This window comes from Callospermophilus lateralis, chromosome 10 (genome assembly GCF_048772815.1).
Source record: "Callospermophilus lateralis isolate mCalLat2 chromosome 10, mCalLat2.hap1, whole genome shotgun sequence".
NCBI classification, from domain to species: Eukaryota; Metazoa; Chordata; class Mammalia; order Rodentia; family Sciuridae; genus Callospermophilus; species Callospermophilus lateralis.
The window spans coordinates 42,864,179-42,883,771 of NC_135314.1; the positions used below are offsets into that span (position 1 = coordinate 42,864,179).

General features: G+C 44.6%; 1 protein-coding gene across 5 annotated transcripts in view; it reads right to left on the minus strand.

Annotated features, from left to right (window-relative positions):
• The window catches only part of Dgkg (diacylglycerol kinase gamma), a 157,056-nt gene that overhangs the window by 36,534 nt on the left and 100,929 nt on the right, over positions 1 to 19,593 (minus strand). For all 5 annotated transcript variants that reach the window (XM_076867246.2, XM_076867243.2, XM_076867245.2 and 2 more), the window contains one exon: positions 254 to 431. In XM_076867246.2, coding sequence (XP_076723361.1) covers positions 254 to 431 — 178 coding nt within the window. The remainder of the gene's footprint in view (positions 1 to 253; positions 432 to 19,593) is intronic.

Here is a 19,593-nt window from a genome sequence, read left to right on the forward strand (position 1 = left end):
GTTTGACATCTAATCTTATGGAGTCCCCTGGTTTGATAACTATCAGTCCCCCACTTATTAGAAATTTTGTTTTCTCAATTAGGTTGTAAGCTTTGCAACACCAGGGATGATGGGTCACCACACTCCCAGGGCACCAGGTCCTTGGAGGGCTGTCAGACCTTACAGAAGAGCCTGCTATAGGTCCTGAGATGCTTTGCTGGCCCACCTTCCACAGGGACATGGTCTAGAACAACTGTCCTCATGTCTGGCTTACCTTGGACACAGAATTTCAGTTCCTTAGGGTCAGTGATGCTCTTTCTGCTTTCCCGGATCACAGCCCTGTTCTTCTTGGTTTCTCCCCAGAGATTGGTGCCTCCATACATGCTGGGAATGTTGAGAATGGCAATGCCTTCAAGGAAGATGTTGCTCAGGTCCACCTCCACTCCGTCACACTGGGGACAGACAGAAAAGCCAGTGGACTTCAACCTAAGGTGTTCTAGAAGTGTGTGTGGGGGAGGGGGGTCTTTTTAGCTACCACCCTGCCATTGTCAGAAACCAAATCTTAAGTAGGTCTAATGCTTTAACCACTATAGTGAGATGGGGAGCCAGTCCTGAGTCAGCTCTGGGGAAGACAGCACAAGACTTCAGTGGGTCTAGAAATGCTCTAGGGATAGTTCCCAAGTTAATTGCCAAACAGTTCTCCATTTCAACCTCATTATCATCAATTCTGCCCCTTCCTAATCACTATAAATATGTATAGGAATATCGATTCCAGAAATTAACACAGAGTATATATTCAACAAACAAAAGCAGAAGGAAAAAAAAAAAAAAGCCCAGCTTAATGGTGCGTGCCTATAATCCCAACAGCTTGGGAGACTGAGACAGGAGGATTGCAAGTTCAAGGTCAGCCTCAGCAACTTTGAGAGACCCTGTCTCAAAATAAAAAGTAAAAAAGGCTTGGGCTGGGGATATATAGCTCAGTTGGTGAAGTGCTTGCCTCGCATGCACAAGACCCTGAGTTCAAGCCCCAGCAACACACACACACACACACACACACACACACACACACACACAAAAGGGCTTTAATGGTTAAGTGCCCTTTGGTTCAATTCCTGGTACAAAAAAAAAAAAAAAAGACAAGAATAAAAATTATTATTTCCTCTGTTCCCTCTTATTTTATCCTGCCTGTCTTTGGAAGTCTTTAAGAATTTGCCTGTCTTTCATATCTGAATTGTAAGTATAAATTTGACACATAAACTTGCAGAGTTTCTTTATTCAACCAATCTCTACCACTAGATTTCTCACCAGGCATGAAAGGCCAGAAGGCTTGAACTTGTATGTCTCATATATATAGCCTCATTAGCTCTGATCCTCATTCCTTAGGACTGTGGGTAATTTACTATGTTTTGGAAGAACCAACTGGATGAACTATATTATCCAATATCCAAGTTTACAACTAAGAAATAACAGAGCAGGGATTCAAATGTGGAGAATTTGACTACAAAGTCCATACCCTTTATCTTGATTATTGTGAGAAAAGTAAAGTCAAAATCATATGACAAAAAAATCTACTATACACTGTAAAGTTTGCTGACTACTAAAGTTTGAAGGTCTCCTCCAAAACTCATGTTGAAAGTTATTTGCCACTGTAACAGAATTAAGAGGTGGGGACTTGAGAAGGTAACCAGGATGAGATGAGGTCATGAGGGTGGGGCCCTATGATGTTATTAGTAGCTTTGAAGGAAGAAAAAGAGATCCATGGTGCTGCCTTTGGGCTGCAGAGAGTTCCCACTCTTTATCAGATGCAGCCCCTCAACTCCAGACCTCCAGACATGTGGATAATTTGAAAGGTCTCTTTATATGGACCCAGATTCTCTCTTTTTTTCTTGCTTCTGCTCACTGGTCCTGTTCTTCTTTCTGAAGCCAGGTGGAATGACGTCCTTTCTCCTCCATAGGGGCAGCCCAGCAGCCACACTGATGATCGACCACCATCACTGTGCATATGGACGAAGCATTGCCATGTGCCACATTAGCTTTTATACACATCTCCTTGATTATCTTCATGATAAACTACAATGACTAACCTCTCTTTATGTATGGGGAAACCGAGGCACAGAAGAAGCTAAGTCACTTGCTCAACAGCACATGACTGACCGTGGAAACACACAGATCTGACAGCAGGCAGTCGGAGCCTAAGCTGGAGGACTCCTTTCTGCCTCCTCCCTCCACACCACAGCAGTTGTGCAGCCTGTCCAATTGAGTCTGTCCACTCTCCTAACCCTTTCCTGCCGGACTTGGTTTTCAGACCCTTTCTCATTTTGGCTGTCCTATTTTGTACATGCTCCAGTTTGTTGTCAACCGACTTGGTAAGACCCTGAGCACTGAGAATAACACCCAAAACAGGACTGATGGGGCAGGCGGCAATGAGACCAGCCCTGACCAGGGCTGGAATTCTATGACACTGTCATGCCCCAGAAATGAGACAATGTGTAAAGCCCATGTCAGAGCTCAATACCCGTACCATTACCCGTATCATTACCCACAAAGATAGCTATGCTAGCCCTTTCATTAACAGCTAGATGAAGGCATCCGTTCAGTTTAAATGGGTAGTCATCTCAGTCACCTGAACCTTTATCCCATGATCTATTTCTAAGCCAGCTCTTCCCTAAGTTGCACTTGTATAGGATTTTTTTCCCCTGGGGCAGAGGGTGCTGGGGATGTAACCCAGGGATGCTCTAGCACTAAGCTAAGCTCCCAGCCTTTTTTATTTTGATACAAGGTCTTGCTAAATTTCCCAGGTTGGGCCTGAACTTGTGATCCTCCTGCCTCAGCCTTCCAAGTAGCTGGGCTTACAGAGGTAGGCCACCATGCCCAGTTGTGCAGTCTTTAAAAAAAATAGCTTCGACATAGAACTTTTCATTTATGTTAATTAATTTCATCTGACTTTTATCGGATGCAGCCTCTCAACTCCAGACCTCCAGACACTTGGATAATTTAAAAGGTCCCAAACTCTTCCAGTCCAATCAAATCTTCATTTTGTGACCCTTGGTCCTAGCTCTCTTATCATTTGGGGATTAAGTCATTAACATGAGTACATAAGGCAAAACCAGGGACCAGTTCCTTTCCTTGGTCCCATTCATGGTACACGGGCAGTCCTTAGAATGTGACTGTTCTATCGGGGCTGCACATTCTGATTGAACTGTATCTAACCAGCCCAGTTTTCATTACACAGTGGAATCAAGGAACTTAGTGAGCAGGACCTAAGAGAACATGTCCCATATTTCATAAATGAGACCTGGTGAGGGAAAGAAACTTCCCTGTGGTTATCTAATTAATTAATGGTAGAACAGATTAAAATCCAGGTCTCCAGACCTCAAGTCAGTGTTCTTTCCATCAAAGCATAAGACATTATGCTGAGATCAAATAAGATTTTCTAAATGACTCCCTTACGACCTCTAAAAGGAAAGAAATAAGAGAACTCATATTAACACACTAATATCTGTGTTAATTACATATTCTAGAATCTTGCCAGGGATAGGAATGAAATATATCCATGTGTTTCCAGAATATTCCCTTTTCTTATTTTTGAAAACTGGGACATGTCTATTTGCTTCTCATTAGATAGAATCAACTCCATTTTCTAGAATTGTTATTCCCGGGCCCTGAATAACATCTAGAGGATTGTCCAGCAACTTGGATTCAAATGTATGTGTATTTCCCAAGGTCAGTTAAGTCTCTGTTGATTTACACTGGGCTTCAGCATCTGTTCTTTCATTTTTAGTTTAGGGCTACTACTCTGGAAAAGACAGAACTCTTCCATACCGGCAGAGTCCTTATTGAGTGTTGCTTTCCACGTTTTTGTTATTGTTTTGCTTTGAACATTGTCATTCTGCTTGGCCTTCAGTTTGCCTGAGCCAGGCTCAGAGATGTGAGTTGCTTTTGTGTGGTCACACCCAGGTGCTTGCACACACCCTGTTTCTGCGTGTATGTGCACAAGTTCCCTTAGAGGATGGGTTCAGCTAGAGCTCCCTGCTGTTGTCACAGTGACTTAAAAACCCAAAGCAAACTCCTTTCCTTTTTCTTCTCAATATGATTAATGACTAGTTGGAAATTTATTTTGGAATGCCCTCTACCCTTCTATCCTTCATACACATATTCCTAGTTAGGAATTTAGGCTAGAGTTCATGAAGTCACACTTTTCTCCACACTCTTGAAATGAGCCCAGCATTGTCTCCTTTTCCTTATCTTCTCCTAGACCAGAAGTCGTCTCTTAGTCATCATTACTTCCACATCACCTCAATTTATGTTGGTTGAAACAGCACCCTTACTTGGAAGACGTAACATCAGCAGCTCATGCATGGTGACAGCTTCCTTGGGTGCGGGGCTGGCCCTTCACCTACAATACCCCTTGGAATCCTCCCATGAACACAATGAAGGAGTGAGTCACTATTGCTACCCTCAAGAGACAGGTCTCCTGGGACAAAGGTGCTTGCTCAAGGCCACAGAACTTGCCACTGTACAGCCAGCCGAGCTAGGATGCAAACCCAGGCATCAGATGCCAGATCCTACTCTGGAGATGAGTCAGTGAGGCAAATCGGGATTTGTGCTGATGCTAGACTTATAGCAAAATTAAACTTCCAGCTGTTGTTTGAATAATTGAAATCTCCCACTACTGCTCTATCTTGTAAGTGCTTAGAGCTGTGCCTGGCACATCAGTGTTGGATATTAGTATTATTATATCTTGTCTCTGAGCCAGGTTTGTTAAAAAAAAAAAAAAAAGAAAGAAAGAAAGAAAAGAAAAAACCATACCACACTCCTTGGCAAAAGAAATTCCAGTCACCTTCCTTCCCTACTCTATTTAAAAATATACTCTGTCTCTTCCACCTTTAATCACAACCAACTAGGAGTGCTAGCTATTAACCTGGTCAACTGTTAACCTCTTCTTGGGAAAGGAGACAGTCCTCACTCTGCTTTCTGATAAATCTACCCACTTCTCTCATTATTCTTATTGGGTCTTGCTCTGTAATGAGGCAATCAGAGCAAGCAGTAGGAACTTGGGGTCTGTTTGATGGCTCATGTTGCAGCCCTTGAAATGCACCCACTTGAAAAGTGAGAAACAATGTAGTATCTGGAAAAGTATATATATGGGCTGGAGGCAGAGACATGGGTTACATTTTGGCTCTGTCAATTGACAGTTGTGTGATTCCAGATGGGTTTCTTAACCTCTCTGAGCTTTAATTTGTTATCTGTAAAATGGGGAGGAGGATTGACTGGTCTCGGGAAGGCAGCGACACTCCATAACTATCTGCATTATTATTACAGTATCCTCCATCCCTGTGCCTTGAGGCATAGTTCTTCCCTGAAATCAGTTCGTCACTACTTGAGGCTTTGCTGGAAGCATTTTAACCGGCTGTGCTGGTGGCAGCCTTGCCAGCCCACGCCTGTGTGCCTGTTTTCCGGAGTTCTCGGGCCTGGCCATCGTACACTGATTTCCTTCAGAACCCCAGCTTTCGGGAAAGGTGGAAGGCTGAGTGCTCAATCTGAGAAAGTGGAGCCCAGAGTGGAACACAGTCAGCCTAAATGGAACGCCGGTCCCCGCGGGTTCCTGAGCTAAATCCTCCAACTGTTCCATGACGTCATCCGGCCCCCTCCCCCTGCTCCTACCGAGGCGTCTCCTGGGGACACAGCAAAGAGGGCGGCGGTCCCCGCGCGCGCCACTAGCCATCCTAGCCCAGGCCCGGCTCCAAGCAGAGGCAGCGCTGCGGCGGCACCAGGTATTTATAGCCGCGTGTGCAGCTGAACAGAGGGCTCTTGTCCCGAGCAGCCAGCGCGCACACGCTCGAATCGTGCTTCGGGTGTGCGCCGGCTGCCAGGTACCCGACGTCGGGTGGCCTAGGTCCGGGGAGGATCTTCGGGCAGGAGGTGGGAGTCGGGGTACACGAAGGCCGACCCCACTCCTGTCCACATGGTAGCAGTTCTGGAATCTTTCGGGGCGCAGGCCGGAGCGGCCCGCGCGCCTCCTCCCAGGCCCCGCGGAGCTCGCCCGCAGCTGTCGGCCACGTTCATCTTTGGTCCCCTGGCCAAGACTATACCTCCAGTTTGGGTTTCTCTAGGAGTCTGGGATGGTCGGCTTGTTTGGCGGTTGGGCCAATGCGTAGGTAACTAGACCCTAGGTTAGGAGGGGAATGCGTAAGTATGTGCCAATGAAACCACTGGGAATTCATATTCATCTCCACCCCCACCCTGCCCTTGACGTCTTAGATCCCTACAATCCCATAATTCTGGGCAGAACCTGGACTCGCCCAACTCTCTGTCCTCGGAGGGACAGAGAGCAGAAGAGGTGAAGGAGGGAGGGCATTGATGCTTCCCCGGCCCCGATGTGGGTTTTTTCGTGCTCCTCCTGCCCGCCCACCTTAGTGACCTGAAAAGACAGTGCGGAAGCAGCCTCCTCCATGTTGATCCTATTCTGAAGGTCCTCAGGGCAGGAGATCCCACAATTTATTTGATGACCTGTTTCAGTTTTTAGCAACTAGGAAATTCTCCCTTCTAACTAACCTCAATTCTCCATGCTATAGATCAGGCAAGATTTTCTCTGGTTTGGAGTGCACACGTGTTTCTCAGCCCACGCTGGGCTGGCTCCTCTGGGTAATGACCTCCTGCAGGCTGGTTTAGGGTTGAAACTCAGGCCTCAAGGGACTCTGCCTTGGTCTTTCTTTTAAATCTTTTTTATTATGGGTATTTCCAAACACACAGGAAAGTAGAGAGTATGATAATCCCCCATATATCCCAAAACTCAGTTGCAACAATTAGTAACTTGCAGCTAATACTGTTTTAAATCAAACTGGGCTCTCTTTGCACACCATTCTACTGAACTACTTTTTAGCAAATCTCTGATTTTCTATCATTTTATCCATAAATACTGTATATCTTTAAATGATGACTTTAAAAATTAGCCCAATATTATTGTCACTGTTCCTTAGTATCAATAAACATCTCGTAATTGTTCAAATTTCCTTAGTAGTCTCATTTTTTAAAATAGCTAGTTGTCTGAAAGGTCTACATATTGCATTTAGTGATACATCTCTTGGTTTTTTTTTTTTTTTGGTGGTACAGAAGATTGAACTCAGGGGTACTCAACCACTGAGCCACATCCTCAGCCCTATTTTATATTTTATTTAGAGACATGGTCTCACTGAGTTGCTTAGCATCTCACTGTTGCTGAGATTGGCTTTGAACTCGTCGTCCTCCTGCCTCAGCTGCCCAAGCCATCACATCTGGCTCTTGGGTTTCTTTTCATCTATAAATCCTCTACTTTTCCCTTGGTTTGCCTCTTTGACTTCCTTCCCCCTGTCTTTCTTTAACTTTCTTTGGAAGACAATGGGTCATTTGTCCTGGAAAGCAGTGATGTTCAAGCACTAATATACATGCAAATCATGCAGAGGGGGGTGTTGTCTTATTAAAATGAGGATTCAGATTCAGGAAGTCTGGTTAGGCCTGAGATTCTGCATTTGTAACACATTTCCTGATGATGCTAATGCTTCACATCCATGGACCACATTCTGAGGAGTAAGGCTGAATATAGTGTTTCCAGATTCTGGACTTTGCTAACTGCATCTCTGAGATGCCTTTAAAAAAAATTATTCCTAATTTATCCCATGCATTTTACTAAATTAGTCTTTTTACACTAAAAACTGGAACAGAGTTGGCTTTTTGGAAAGAACACTTCATTAGTGGGGCTTTTTACTTCCTATTACATCTCATTAGCAGGCCCAGGTTGGGTTGTCTGTATTTTTGTGAGGTTTAGATGGATCAGTGGGATCAGGTGTTGCCAGCCTAAACCTCCCTTCATAGTCCTTCATCAGCCAGTGATGATCCTTGCTTAGACTCCTTGTCACAGTCCCAAAATGGCAAAATGCCCTTGAGGACACCTGTACTTTCCATTGCCATCCCTCTCTACCTTTCTTTCAAAACTCTACAGAAGCCACTTTCTCTATGAGTTCCTTCCTGTCCACTTTCCCAAAAGAGTTGCTTATTTTTTTTTCTCTCTCTCTCTTTTCTCTATTCTGTACTTTCACAGAATCCAAGACCGGAAGCATCTTGCAACATCACCCAGTCCAACTACCTCATTTTATGGATGAGAAAAACAAAGGCTACAGAGGCCGAGGGAATGTCCCAATGGTACAATGGCCATGAGGGTCAGATGATCTAGAACTAGACCTGTGGTCATTTGAATTGACAACCACGAAGTTGAGAGTGACTTTTCAAAGAGGAATTCTGTCATTGGATGAAGGCCAAGCACAGAATATCAGAATGATAAGGGCAGATGGAACATTGGAGATCACTCTGAATTACCAAAATAAATCATTGAGGTCAAAAGTTGGTTAAGTGCCCTTCTGAGATCACACAGCTCCCTCAAGGAAGAGCTAGGGCTTAACCAGGGACTCCAAGAGGAGTAGGGATGGTGACGGTAAAGGGACATGGTCAGATGGTCAGAGAAGCATTGTAGTTTGATGGCGACGTGGGACTGGAGAGGGAAGATGGGTTCTAAAAGGATGATGTGATTGAGGATAAGGCTTTCCTAGATGTCTGAAGCAGAGAAGATACTCCATTAATACTTGTGGGATGAAGGAATGCATAGACAGAAGAAGTTGGAGATACTAGGACAGGATGTAAACAGAATGAAAGAGAAGATGCTAAACCGAGTAGTATGATGTTGGTCTGGGGAATGATACTGGTGTCCTTTCTTTTCTCAGTGTGTCAGAGACTTGGGCAGAACATAGCTTTCTTGAAGAGGAAAGAGGAAATACTGGACCCATTTCTAGCAAAAACAATATTTCTGTTTCAGAGGGGAAGGAGTGGACTGTGTCTGGACACACTTGAACAGGGGTTATATTGGGCTGGGGGTGGCAGTGAGCAGGAACTGAGGGTAGCCTCCCTGGAGGCCTGGGCTCCATGTTAGAGCCTCAGATAGTCACTGAAGGGCAGAGAGGTAACTAGCATACACCTGACTACCTCTCCCCTCCCTACTCCTTTTTCGAAGGAACAGGACACAGAGATATTAGGCAGACAGCATCAATGAACTTCCCAAGCATCCTCAGGGGCCTGTAGAGCTTGGAAAGGATGGGGTGGTGATGCTCCTTTAGAGTGGAAGCATAAAAGAGCCAGGATGGGAGGAGAGGAGGTGCCCTCTGGTTGGCTTGGCAGGCTGGAGTGTAAGTCACTGGGAGTGCTAACCCAGGAAAGTCTCCTTTGGCTTGGAAAGAGGAGAGTAGATAAGGAAGACTGCTAGCTGGGTCCCACAGAGTTTGGGCCTACTTCTCTTTCTGCTATTGCAAACTGCCTAAGTTGTCCATCTGTTCTTTTATTCCTAGTAAAATCCTACCCTGCCAGCAGAGAAGCATCTCCTCTAGGAAGCAGTTCCGAGTGTTCTAGTGTTAATAAATCATTAAGAAAATGATCTCCCCCTTCTCTAAAGTTGCGTTGCTTTACTTTCCCTCATCTTTGGAAATTTCCTGTACCTGAGGAAATTTGAAGCTCCTGGAAGGTGGGAACCATAGCATATGCAGCTCTGTGTTCTCCATAGATCCTAGCGTGTCTTGCCCATATCAGGTGTCCAATATATTTGTGAATTGAAAGGAAGAATGTGTGGAGAAATCCTAATATGGAAACCAAGGTGTTCCTTGAAGAAATCTGGCAAGATTTCCTTCCTTCCAGATGAATCCCCCAAGCCTCTCTGGATGAAGAGAGTGATCAAATATAGTGGATGAATGTCCCAGATAGAAAGAGCTATGGATGGTTAATCCAGTCTGCATGAAGTGGTCCTCTGATCAATAGCTAAAGGACACCCATGCTCAAAGACCTGGTAGCAAGAACAGGGCACAGAAGGCACATTTCATGTAAGAGAGGCATTAAGAGACAGATGACAAAAGCGTTCATCCATCCATCAATAATGAGAGCCTACTTATTCTCTACTGGACCTTGGGGATGGAGAGTCCCTGTCCTCAATGTGCTCATTGCAGTTCAGTGCTGGAAGCAGACTTTTGATGCTAAATGCTTAATAACAGGCTCTCTAGGAAAAAAAAATAACCCTGACTATTGTGTTCTATGGTGTAAATACTCCCACTATTGTAAATTTCAAGGGACCAGAAGGCATCATCCAAAGGAAAATTGAGAAAAGATGTACCCACAATCTAGGACCCCACTGACTGGAGGCAACAAAGCAGAAAAGGAAGTAGATATTTTCAGATCTGTAAGATATGTGGCAAGAATAGAGAAATTTACTGAGAGTGAAAGAAAAGCAGCCAGGATTTTTTTCAAACAATGATATCTGTTTTCCCTAGAGAAGAACTAGAGAGAATGCTTTTAGTGTTAATAATCTGATTTTGTCAGGGAAGAAAAGGCACTATATTGAGAGCCGCTAGTGAGGGGTGACAGCCTTATTGGAAAAATAGTCTAGTACTATCTACATACAAAAATTGGCCTGGCATGTAGGTCATTCTATATTCAGAGAGGTTGTTTTATATTGTTTTAGGAGCTGATGTCTGTTGTGAGCAGTTAGATAATAATACTAATACACATATATGTTATATAATATTAATTGACATGATTTATTGAGTAACTGTTAGGACCCAGGCACTTCATGTATTTTATGTCTAATCCTTACAACCTTGAAATGTCAGTTTTGTATCCTCATTTTTGTAGATGAGGAAACACTGAAACTAAGGAAGCTCCTTCTCCATATTTACCAGGGTTTCTGGTTATCTTTGACAGCCTGCAGATTTCCTGCATGACCAAGAAGCCAGTCCAATTTAGGATGCCTATAAATCGTGTGCTTTGTTACCTATGAGACCACGTTGGGAATATTCTAAATACAAGAGATTTAATCTTTTTGGTACCAGGGATTGAACCCAAGGGCACTTAACCATTGAGCCACGTCAGCAGTCCTTTTTATTTTTTTATTAGAGACAGGATCTCACTAGGTTGCTTTCAGCCTCACTAAGTTGCTGAGCCTTGCTTTGAACTCGTGATCCTCCTGCCTCAGGCCCAAACTGCTGGGATTACAGGTGTGTGCCACCACATTTGGCTCAATTTATTTTATTTTTTTTTTATGGTGCTGGGAATTGAACCCAGGGCCTTTGCATGCTAGGCAAGAACTCTATCAACTGAGCTATATCCCCAGCCCTCAATTTTTCATTTTAAGGAAGACATTGAAAAAAAAATGGAGTCCTTCAAGAGAAGAGTGGTCGGGATAGTTATAGGTCTATAAATGCAGTCATATAAGGAATTGGGGATGTGTAGTGAAGATTAATGGGAAGCAGTGTGGAAGACACTTCTTCAGCCTAGGAAGAGGGGTCATGTAGACGACCAAGGAAGGAAGTTTTGTGTGACTGTGGAGGATGAAAAGAGGTCCAATGAGTGAGGAATCCACTCAGTTCAATGCACAAACACTTACCGTGTACCTAGTTTGTTCCAAGTGTTGTACCAAGTGCCCACGAGGGAAGCAGAGGGCGAGGAACAACTCTTGTTCAACATTAGGAAGAACTTTCTGAAAATCAACGCTGTCCAACAATGGAACAGGCTTATTGAGAAGCAGTGAGCCTCCTCTTCCTATCTTTAGAGTATTCAGGAGGCTGGAGGCCCACTTATCAGAATGTACTAGAATGAATCTTTTGTTGAGTAGTAAGTGGGACTTACCCCTTCCAGTTCAGAGATTCCGAGTTCAGAATGTGCTTTGGCAGGCTAGAGTGTGCTGGATTGAGAAAGTGTCACAGTGACGCTCCCCTCCCCCCTTCTGCCCAGCCCTGTCCATCCAGCTGTGTGCTTTGAGTTCTCTGATTCGAAGTGAGCCATGGAGGGCCAGTTACACTGGAAAGAGGCTGCCATCTGTGACAGGGATGATGGAGTTCTGGCGGGTTTGTGTGGGCTCAAGGAATGCGGCCTGGAAGCCATGTACACACAACCTGCTTAAGAACATCCCATGGGCAGAAAATGTTTTCTTCCTCTTTCGCCCTCCTCTGTTGCTGTGCCAGGCAGGCACAATGGTGCCTTTGAGAGGGGCAGCTGGAAGGGGGTTGTTGGCAGAGGCACTGGAAGTAGAACATTGCAGCTGGGGGTGGGGGGCCCTAATTCATTTCCAGGAGTGAGCCGGCACTGGGTGCCAGTTTCCAAAACAGAACTGCTGTTTCTCAGAGCTCACGGTGGTGGGTTGCCTCAGAGTTGGACAGAGGGCAAAGTCTTTTCCTATCCACCACTCTGCCCTCCCCTAGCTTAGAAAAACCCTGGTGTGTTAAGGCATTCTTGCTCTGGGTGCAGATTAATAGGTTTTGCAGCCTGTCTGAGGAGCTGAGACCAATCTGGGCTGGAGGAGGTTTCCTGAGGAGCCCAATTCTCCTGCAGGCAGAGTAAAGCTGGTGGCCTTAGGGACCTGCAGGGCTCAAAGGCAGTTAGGCCTCTGGGCAATCTAAAGGGCTCAGAATGGAGACCTTTCTTCTGCCCTGCAGGATGATGTCCTGCAACCCCACAACTGCCCGGCACCCTTGCTGCCATATGGGCTCTGCCCACTCACAGTCTTAATTTTGGTGGGAAAGAGGTGGGAGAACCCTGGCATTTCCTGTCCTCGTTCTCAGTTGTCCCAGACCCTCTGCTACTTTCAAAGGTCCCAGTGACAGCTCAGAACAGGGCGTGGGAGGTCTTTCCACTTGGTGCAGGGTTAGGAGTAGGCCCAGGTGCCAGGCAGCAAGCTCTGCCACCCCCTACTTTGTGTTACAAATGGAGCAGGAGAGTCCCTTTTATGCTAGTGGCTTCCAACAGAAAGGTGTGACTTAAAGCTGGTCAAGTGGCAATCTCTATTAATGTTCACACTGACTATGGGATTTTCACACTCTGGTTTAATTTTACAATCAACAAGTAACTCCGGAGGAAGTACTTCACTTCAGCCTCTGTGATGGGCCTGGGAATACAGAATGAATAAGAAAGACCTTGCTTCAGAAAGCTGACTGCCTAATCTCCATGCCAAGTCCTGGATGGGAAGCCTTTCATCAACTCAGCAGATACATGTATTAGGTGGAAAGCAGAAGTTTAATGCAGAGGACATCTCTTACTGAAGGTACCTAGCTCTTTAAGAGAGGGTGCTCTCTCCTTAAGAGTAAGTTCTCCTACTTTCTTCATTCCTTTTCCAACGAACACTAGGATCAGCAAGTTTATGGCCCCACATACTGAGTTAAGAAAACAGACTTATCTGCTCTAGCCAACGGGACATATTTGTATATACTATTCTCTAACAGTTCACTTGTAGAAGGAAAAAAAAAAATTGAAGTGTTTTCCTCCCTGAGGTCCCCAAGTCTCTGGAGATGGTGATGGGGATCATGGATTCTTTTCAATATTCTAAAATGTCTCAGAGAATGAATACATTTCCTACTGATGGGGCCTCATAGTCCATTATTACTTAAAAGATGTATTTGTTTGGTAGTCATTGCTTGGGAAAAGTTATTCTTTTACCAAGAAACCTTGTTGGCTAAAAAGCTAAGCCCTCTGGGGCAGAGGTTAGCTGAGAGCATCTTCCAGAAACCTGTTGGGTTCTTACATAGCTTGTAAAACATGTGACCTCCAGCCTTGGTCCTCTGAGATTTCCTGGGGCCCTGTCTATCATACCTACCATGTATTAACCAACTTCTTTGAGAAAGTGTGAACATTAGACTTCATCTTTTAAAAAGTTATTCCTAAGTCTTTGGAAGACAAAAGTATATATTGCCAGGAATCTAAAGACAAAAGAAAATCAAAGCAATTCACCAGGAACAAAGGAAATGGGAAAGAACTAAAAAATAAAAGCATATGGATGAATAGAGACTTGAAGTGAACTATAGGGTACACATTTGTAAGAAATAAAAAAGAAGGTCTTTTGAGAGAAAAAAAGTTATGTATCAGAGATGCAAGTGAACAATGGGATTTTCTAAGGGAAAATTGACAGAAACAATTTCTCCTTGGTCAGCGGAACAATTCTAAGCATCAGCCAAGGAAACTGGTAGCAAATGCATGGTTGAAAGAAATGGAGAGATGGGGTGATGGGTTGCCTTTAAAAATGGATGACGATTTGACAGAACCAAAGAATCAATCACAGAGATTCTCTGGAGGCCTGATGTGAAAGACAGAGGGGAGAGGGCTAATGTTATTATGGGATTGTAATGCGGCCAACATTCCAGTGGTGCTGATCAATTGGTGAGATTGTGGTTACTTTTCTTTTTTGCCCCTCTGTATTTCAGGATATTCTAACCAGGCATTTGCATTACTTTTCAAAGCAAGGGAAAGAGGTTAGATCACATATTAGTAGGGAGCAGGAAGAAAGCCAGGTAGAGACATCAGAGCCCTGGACTTGAGTGGGAAGGGAATAGACTAGAAGGAGGATCTCTCTATCAAGACCATTCTAGTCCTACTTTTGCCTCTAGGGTTTGATGCACCATCTGGTCACCCCTTTTATTTTCTCAGGTTTCCCTTCCATTTATTCACTGTGGTGGGGTGGATAGGTTGAGGGGTCACTTTTTGCTTTCTTTACTCCAAGCTCTGACAGGCTCTACCTGCCCAGGCTAAGAAGGTTCATAGCCCTACAGAAGACACCCAGGCTTAAAGATCTCTTCCCCTTTGATTTAAGAGTGTGCAATCCAGTGTGTGGATGCCAAGGCAGAATAAGAGAATGGCCCTCTTACAGCTTGAAAGCTGTGGGTTCTTTTTCTGTCACATTCTGGCTAAGTGAACTTGGTCATGCTACTTAACCTATAAAGTCCTTCATTTCTCTCTTTTGAAAAATAATGGCGCTGAATTGGATTGGAGCAGCTCAAGAAATCTGCCTAATCTTAAACTCCTTCCCCTCTAGTACTGGGGATTGAATGGAGAGGGGCTGCTCTACTGATCAACATCCCTGGCCTTTTATAAATTTGAGGTACTGTCTTGATAGTTGCTGAGGCTGGCCTTGAACTTGTGATCCTTCTGCCTCAGCCTCGAGAGTGGCTGGAATTACAGGCCTGTGCCTCTGTGTCTGGCCTGACTCATTTTTTATGAAGCTTCTTTATGCACACATACCTATGCTTAATGTTACTTTAGGTTTTAGGATTCTCATAGGTGAGACCCACCCAGATCATGATATGGTACCTGGTTCACTCCTGTTTTTTAAACCATTTTTTTTTTTTTTTTTGGTGGAGGTAAAATTCACAGAACATATAACTAATCATTTTGAAGTGTAGAATTCAATGGCATTTGGTAGAGTCACTCAATGTCTTTTTAAGGTGTTAGGTTAGCACAGTCAATTGGGTTGGTTCTTTTTTTTTTTTTTTGGTACTTGGGATTGAATCCAGGGGCACTAAGCCACACCAGGAGCCCTTTTTTGTAGTTTATTTAGATAGAGTATGTAGAGAGAGGATCTAGTTGCTTAGGGACCTAGTTGCTTAGGGGCTCACTAAGTTGCTGAGGCTGGCTTTGAACTTGCAATCCTCCTGCCTCAGCCTCCTGAGTCACAGGGATTACAGGCGTGCACCATCAGGCCGGGCCTGGTCGGTTCTGTCTTGTTATTTAAAAAAAAAAAAAAAAAAAAAAAAAAAAAATCCTGCACTGCACTCCCATGCTAATCTCAGGCTCAGATGCAGGGAATTCTCCAGCTCTAGGGTGAGAAGCACCGTGGAGTCAGACAGTCTATGAATGCATTTAGTGTGGATTGCCCAACTTCTCTCCAAGGGGGTTTACCACACAGGTTCCCACCAGCAATTTCTGAGAGTTCCCATTTCCGCTCCTCCTTGCCAACAGTGGCCGGGAAATCCATGTAGCACTAGAGAACAGGTAAAAGTAAGGAACCAATTTTAGCAATATCAGTGTGAAGAGAGTTCAGGGACCAATGGTGAGTGAAAAATGCAGGCTGTAGCGCAGGAAGGGAGTGTGTGTGTGTGTGTGTGTGTGTGTGTGACTTCAGGTTTACCTGTAGCATTTTATTTTTTTGGTGAAAAATACCAAAAGGAAATAAAGATACAATACTGAAAAATCAATTCTGAGTGAGGGGGAAGTGGGACTTTTTGATAAAACTGTCCTCAATTGTTTTCTGTTATTTTTTAAATCCTCAAAAGGGGTAACTGATATACAGCGATCCCCAAATAGGCTGGGGTTTTTTTGGAACAGCTTCTAGATTTGCATTTATGTTTCCCAGTATTAGGTTCATTTTAGTGGAACTGGCTAGCCTTCTCTTGTGAACATTGTTTTAAAGATTAGATTAAATATCAAGGAATTGGGGGAGTTCTTATTTTTAGGCAGAAAAATGAACTATTTCTGCAGAATGTAAAATGTATGTTCAAATTGAAGTCTGCCTGGTTTATTCTACCTAACTGTGATCACATCTAAAAATCTTTGCAAGGCTATTCTGAGCCTGGGGTGGGGGAGGTGACTCACTATGAGCCTTCCTCACCTGTTTATGCAGGTGAAATCAGGTTAGGATAAATATAAAGGGCCTCTTTGGAAACAAAGAGGCATTGGAGAGCACCCTGAGAGGAGGTCTTGGAAGCAAAGCATCCAGCACCTGTTTCAGGTAGAGCCCTAATACCCACTCTTTCTATGGAGACCATTTGCAATATTTTTAATTTTCCCTTCCTGATAAAGATAAAAATCTCATGCCTGATTTTAACATTATCTGAAATGTCACAATGAATGAGACTGTGAATAATTAGCAGGCTGGATAGGTCCTATATGAGGTTGAGAATATCTGCTCCAGACCGAGCTTCTCAAGGGCCTTTACTACCCTGACACTCTTGGGTTTCTGGCAAATTGGGATGGAAGTCTGACCTGACCACTCATAGATCATGAACCTCAGGTGAGCTCCTTACTTTCTCTTAGCCTCCTGTCCCCCTGCTCTGGAAAGGTGATTAGGACACTTGCCACTTACGGCTGATTTGCAGATTTAGGGAGATGTTTAGCACTACTGCCAGTTAAATAAACACAAAATAAAACAACAACCCCAAGCTAGGTGCCATGGTACATGCCTGTAATCTTAGTAGCTCTGGAGGCTGAGGCAGGAGGATTCCAAGTTCAAAGCCAGCCTATTTGAGATAAGTTGAGATAGGCAACTTAGTGAGAACCTATCTCAAAATAAAAAAAAATAAGATGGGCTGGGGATGTAGCTCAGTGGCAAAGAGCCCCTGGGTTCAATCCCCAGTACTAAAAATAAATAAGTAAAGTTCCCTATCAATTATTAAATAAAATTAATTAAATAATTAATTTAAAAAAAAAACCCAACCCCTGAAAACTTTAATTCAAAATAATGGTCTTGTGAGATAGGTCACTTCCCTTCTACCCCATTTGACAGATGTGAATTGAGACTCAGACATAGTTTAGTGAATCACCTATCCCAAGAACAGAACAAAGCTAATCCCAGGCCTTGTGAGTTGGGGCCCCTTCACTGTGCCAGCCCTGGCCAGGTTGTCTGCATGTGAGCAGCAGATCTGAGGTCACCTTCTTCCCTGCTTGAGTCATCGGGCTGCCAAAACGGAGTTCAGAGTGATCTGACTGGGATCACCCAAGTGGCTGCCTGAGACTCTTTGGATCTAGTTTCCTCTTATTAGTTAAGTGAACACTATATTAACCAGTCCTCTTGTGTTTCCTGGGCCATTTTCTCTTGTCAGCTGGGCTATGAGCTTTATTTCGGAGTTGGGATCAAGTCTCCTATTTCTTCTCAGCCAGCCACTCACCTCAGAGAGTCTGTAAACCACGTGAATGGCTTTCATCAACGGAGAACTTCCCTGCACAGTCTCATCTGGGCTTTAGTCTCACCAACCAGTCTTTGACTAGAGTGATCAAAAACAAATAATGGACTTCACTATCTGTTCCCTGAGTTCCTTACAGTTGTGCCCTTTCTCAGGTCACCAAACCCCTCAGCCGCAGTTTCCTCATCTGCAGGGTGAGGATGTGAAAATCTGCGCAGCGTGTCCTGTGGGTCAAGATAAAATGAGATGCTGTGTGGAAAAATCTTTTGTAAGCTTTAGGGCAGTTTTTGTCTCTGACTCGCTCCTGCTGTTCACCTGAATCTCTGATTCCTTCCTCAAATGAGCAGTAGGAGTGTGTCCTCTGATCTTTGCGAATCTTTTCTCAGCAGAGTTGTGTAGCTGCCTGAACTGAGAGAGAATCCAATAGTCCCACAGAACAAGGAGGAAGAACTGTGAATCCAGGCTGACAGATTTGCTGGGTTTTGACACTTGGTAGGTAAATCTCTGCTCAACTCCCTCCAGAAGACCTGGAATCTTCTCTTCCCAGTTTCCAGCAAAGAAGTCTTGGTCAAGTATTGAATGTATCTCAGCATCATCTTAAAAATGTGGCAATACTTGCCTTGCTGGTTTTCCTATCAAATGAGGATGTGTCAGGGTAGGCAGTTAAAGCATGTGACTTTGTCCCTTTTTATTTTTTTCTCTTCCTTCTATTTACCCTTCTAACTGTCGCTGCCTTGTTTTGCTTTTTCATAAAATGGAGGTGATAATATAAGAATCCTTGGCCTACTTAGTTCACAGGGCCATGGAGTGACTTGGGATAAAAGCAGTAGCAGGGTTTTGAAAAACAGTGAAATGAGGTAGAAATATCTGCATGAGGTGTTCTGGGACTCACTGACCTGGAGCTGGTAAGTCGTATGTTGGTTCCCACAGGCCTGGCCTGTTGTGTGCTGCAGCAGCCACGTTTAGACGGTCATCTAACAGATTCTTTTACCTGCTTTTCCTGAGGTCCTTGATGCTCTCACAACTACCTGCTATGCTTTGCATTCTCTCTACACCTGTCACTCAAATGCCTTGTCCCCTAACTGCAGTTTCCATCTGAATCACACAATAGTGGGTGGACCGAACATTCACTATTCTTTGAATGCAGAAATGGTGCCTGCCCCAATCTCTTGGGCTGTCAGAAGCCACCATCACATGACAACCTCACCCCCCCCCCCCTTCCTCCAGCTTACCCTCATGAATAAATACTAAAAAGACTCATTATAGGGAGATAAGGAAAACAGGAAGTGTTTTGAAAAGTCCCAACAACCCACAGTGCGAACAACCCCCACTCCCCCAGAGGCCACCAGTGTCTTCTGCTACTAAGCCACCAGCCCCCTGTGTGGTTGAGGAAGTGCTGCTATGTCTTAGACCTAGAGGGGACAGTGGGGCAAAGCCAGCCTGGAGCCAGGAGGGCGGGTCACAGAGGCAGGGGAGCTGAGCTGCTGTATTCTGGGCACAAGGTCAAGGCCAGCTGCAGGGAGAACAGGCAGTCGCTGTGTGCAGCTGGTCGCGGTTAGGCCAGGGCTGTCCCTCACTTGTGGTATATTTAAAGAGATCCCACCAGGCGATCGTGCCAACAGGAAAAATGCATACAGATCTCTGTCAGCCACACTCAGTACCCTGGCCAAAGCCTCCTCCTTTGGCCACATTTCCCTGGTGGTGTGTTTGTGTGTAAATAGAGGAGGGCTGGCTTCTCAGCCTCTCCCAGGTGTAGGTGACTTCAGCCATCTACCACCTGGGGACACAGGCCCCTGGCTCCTGGGCCTCTGTGCCCACTGACTGAGCTGGCAGAAGTACAGGGGATTAGCCAAGGATTCGTGCCTCCCACCCTGGTGTCAGTAAC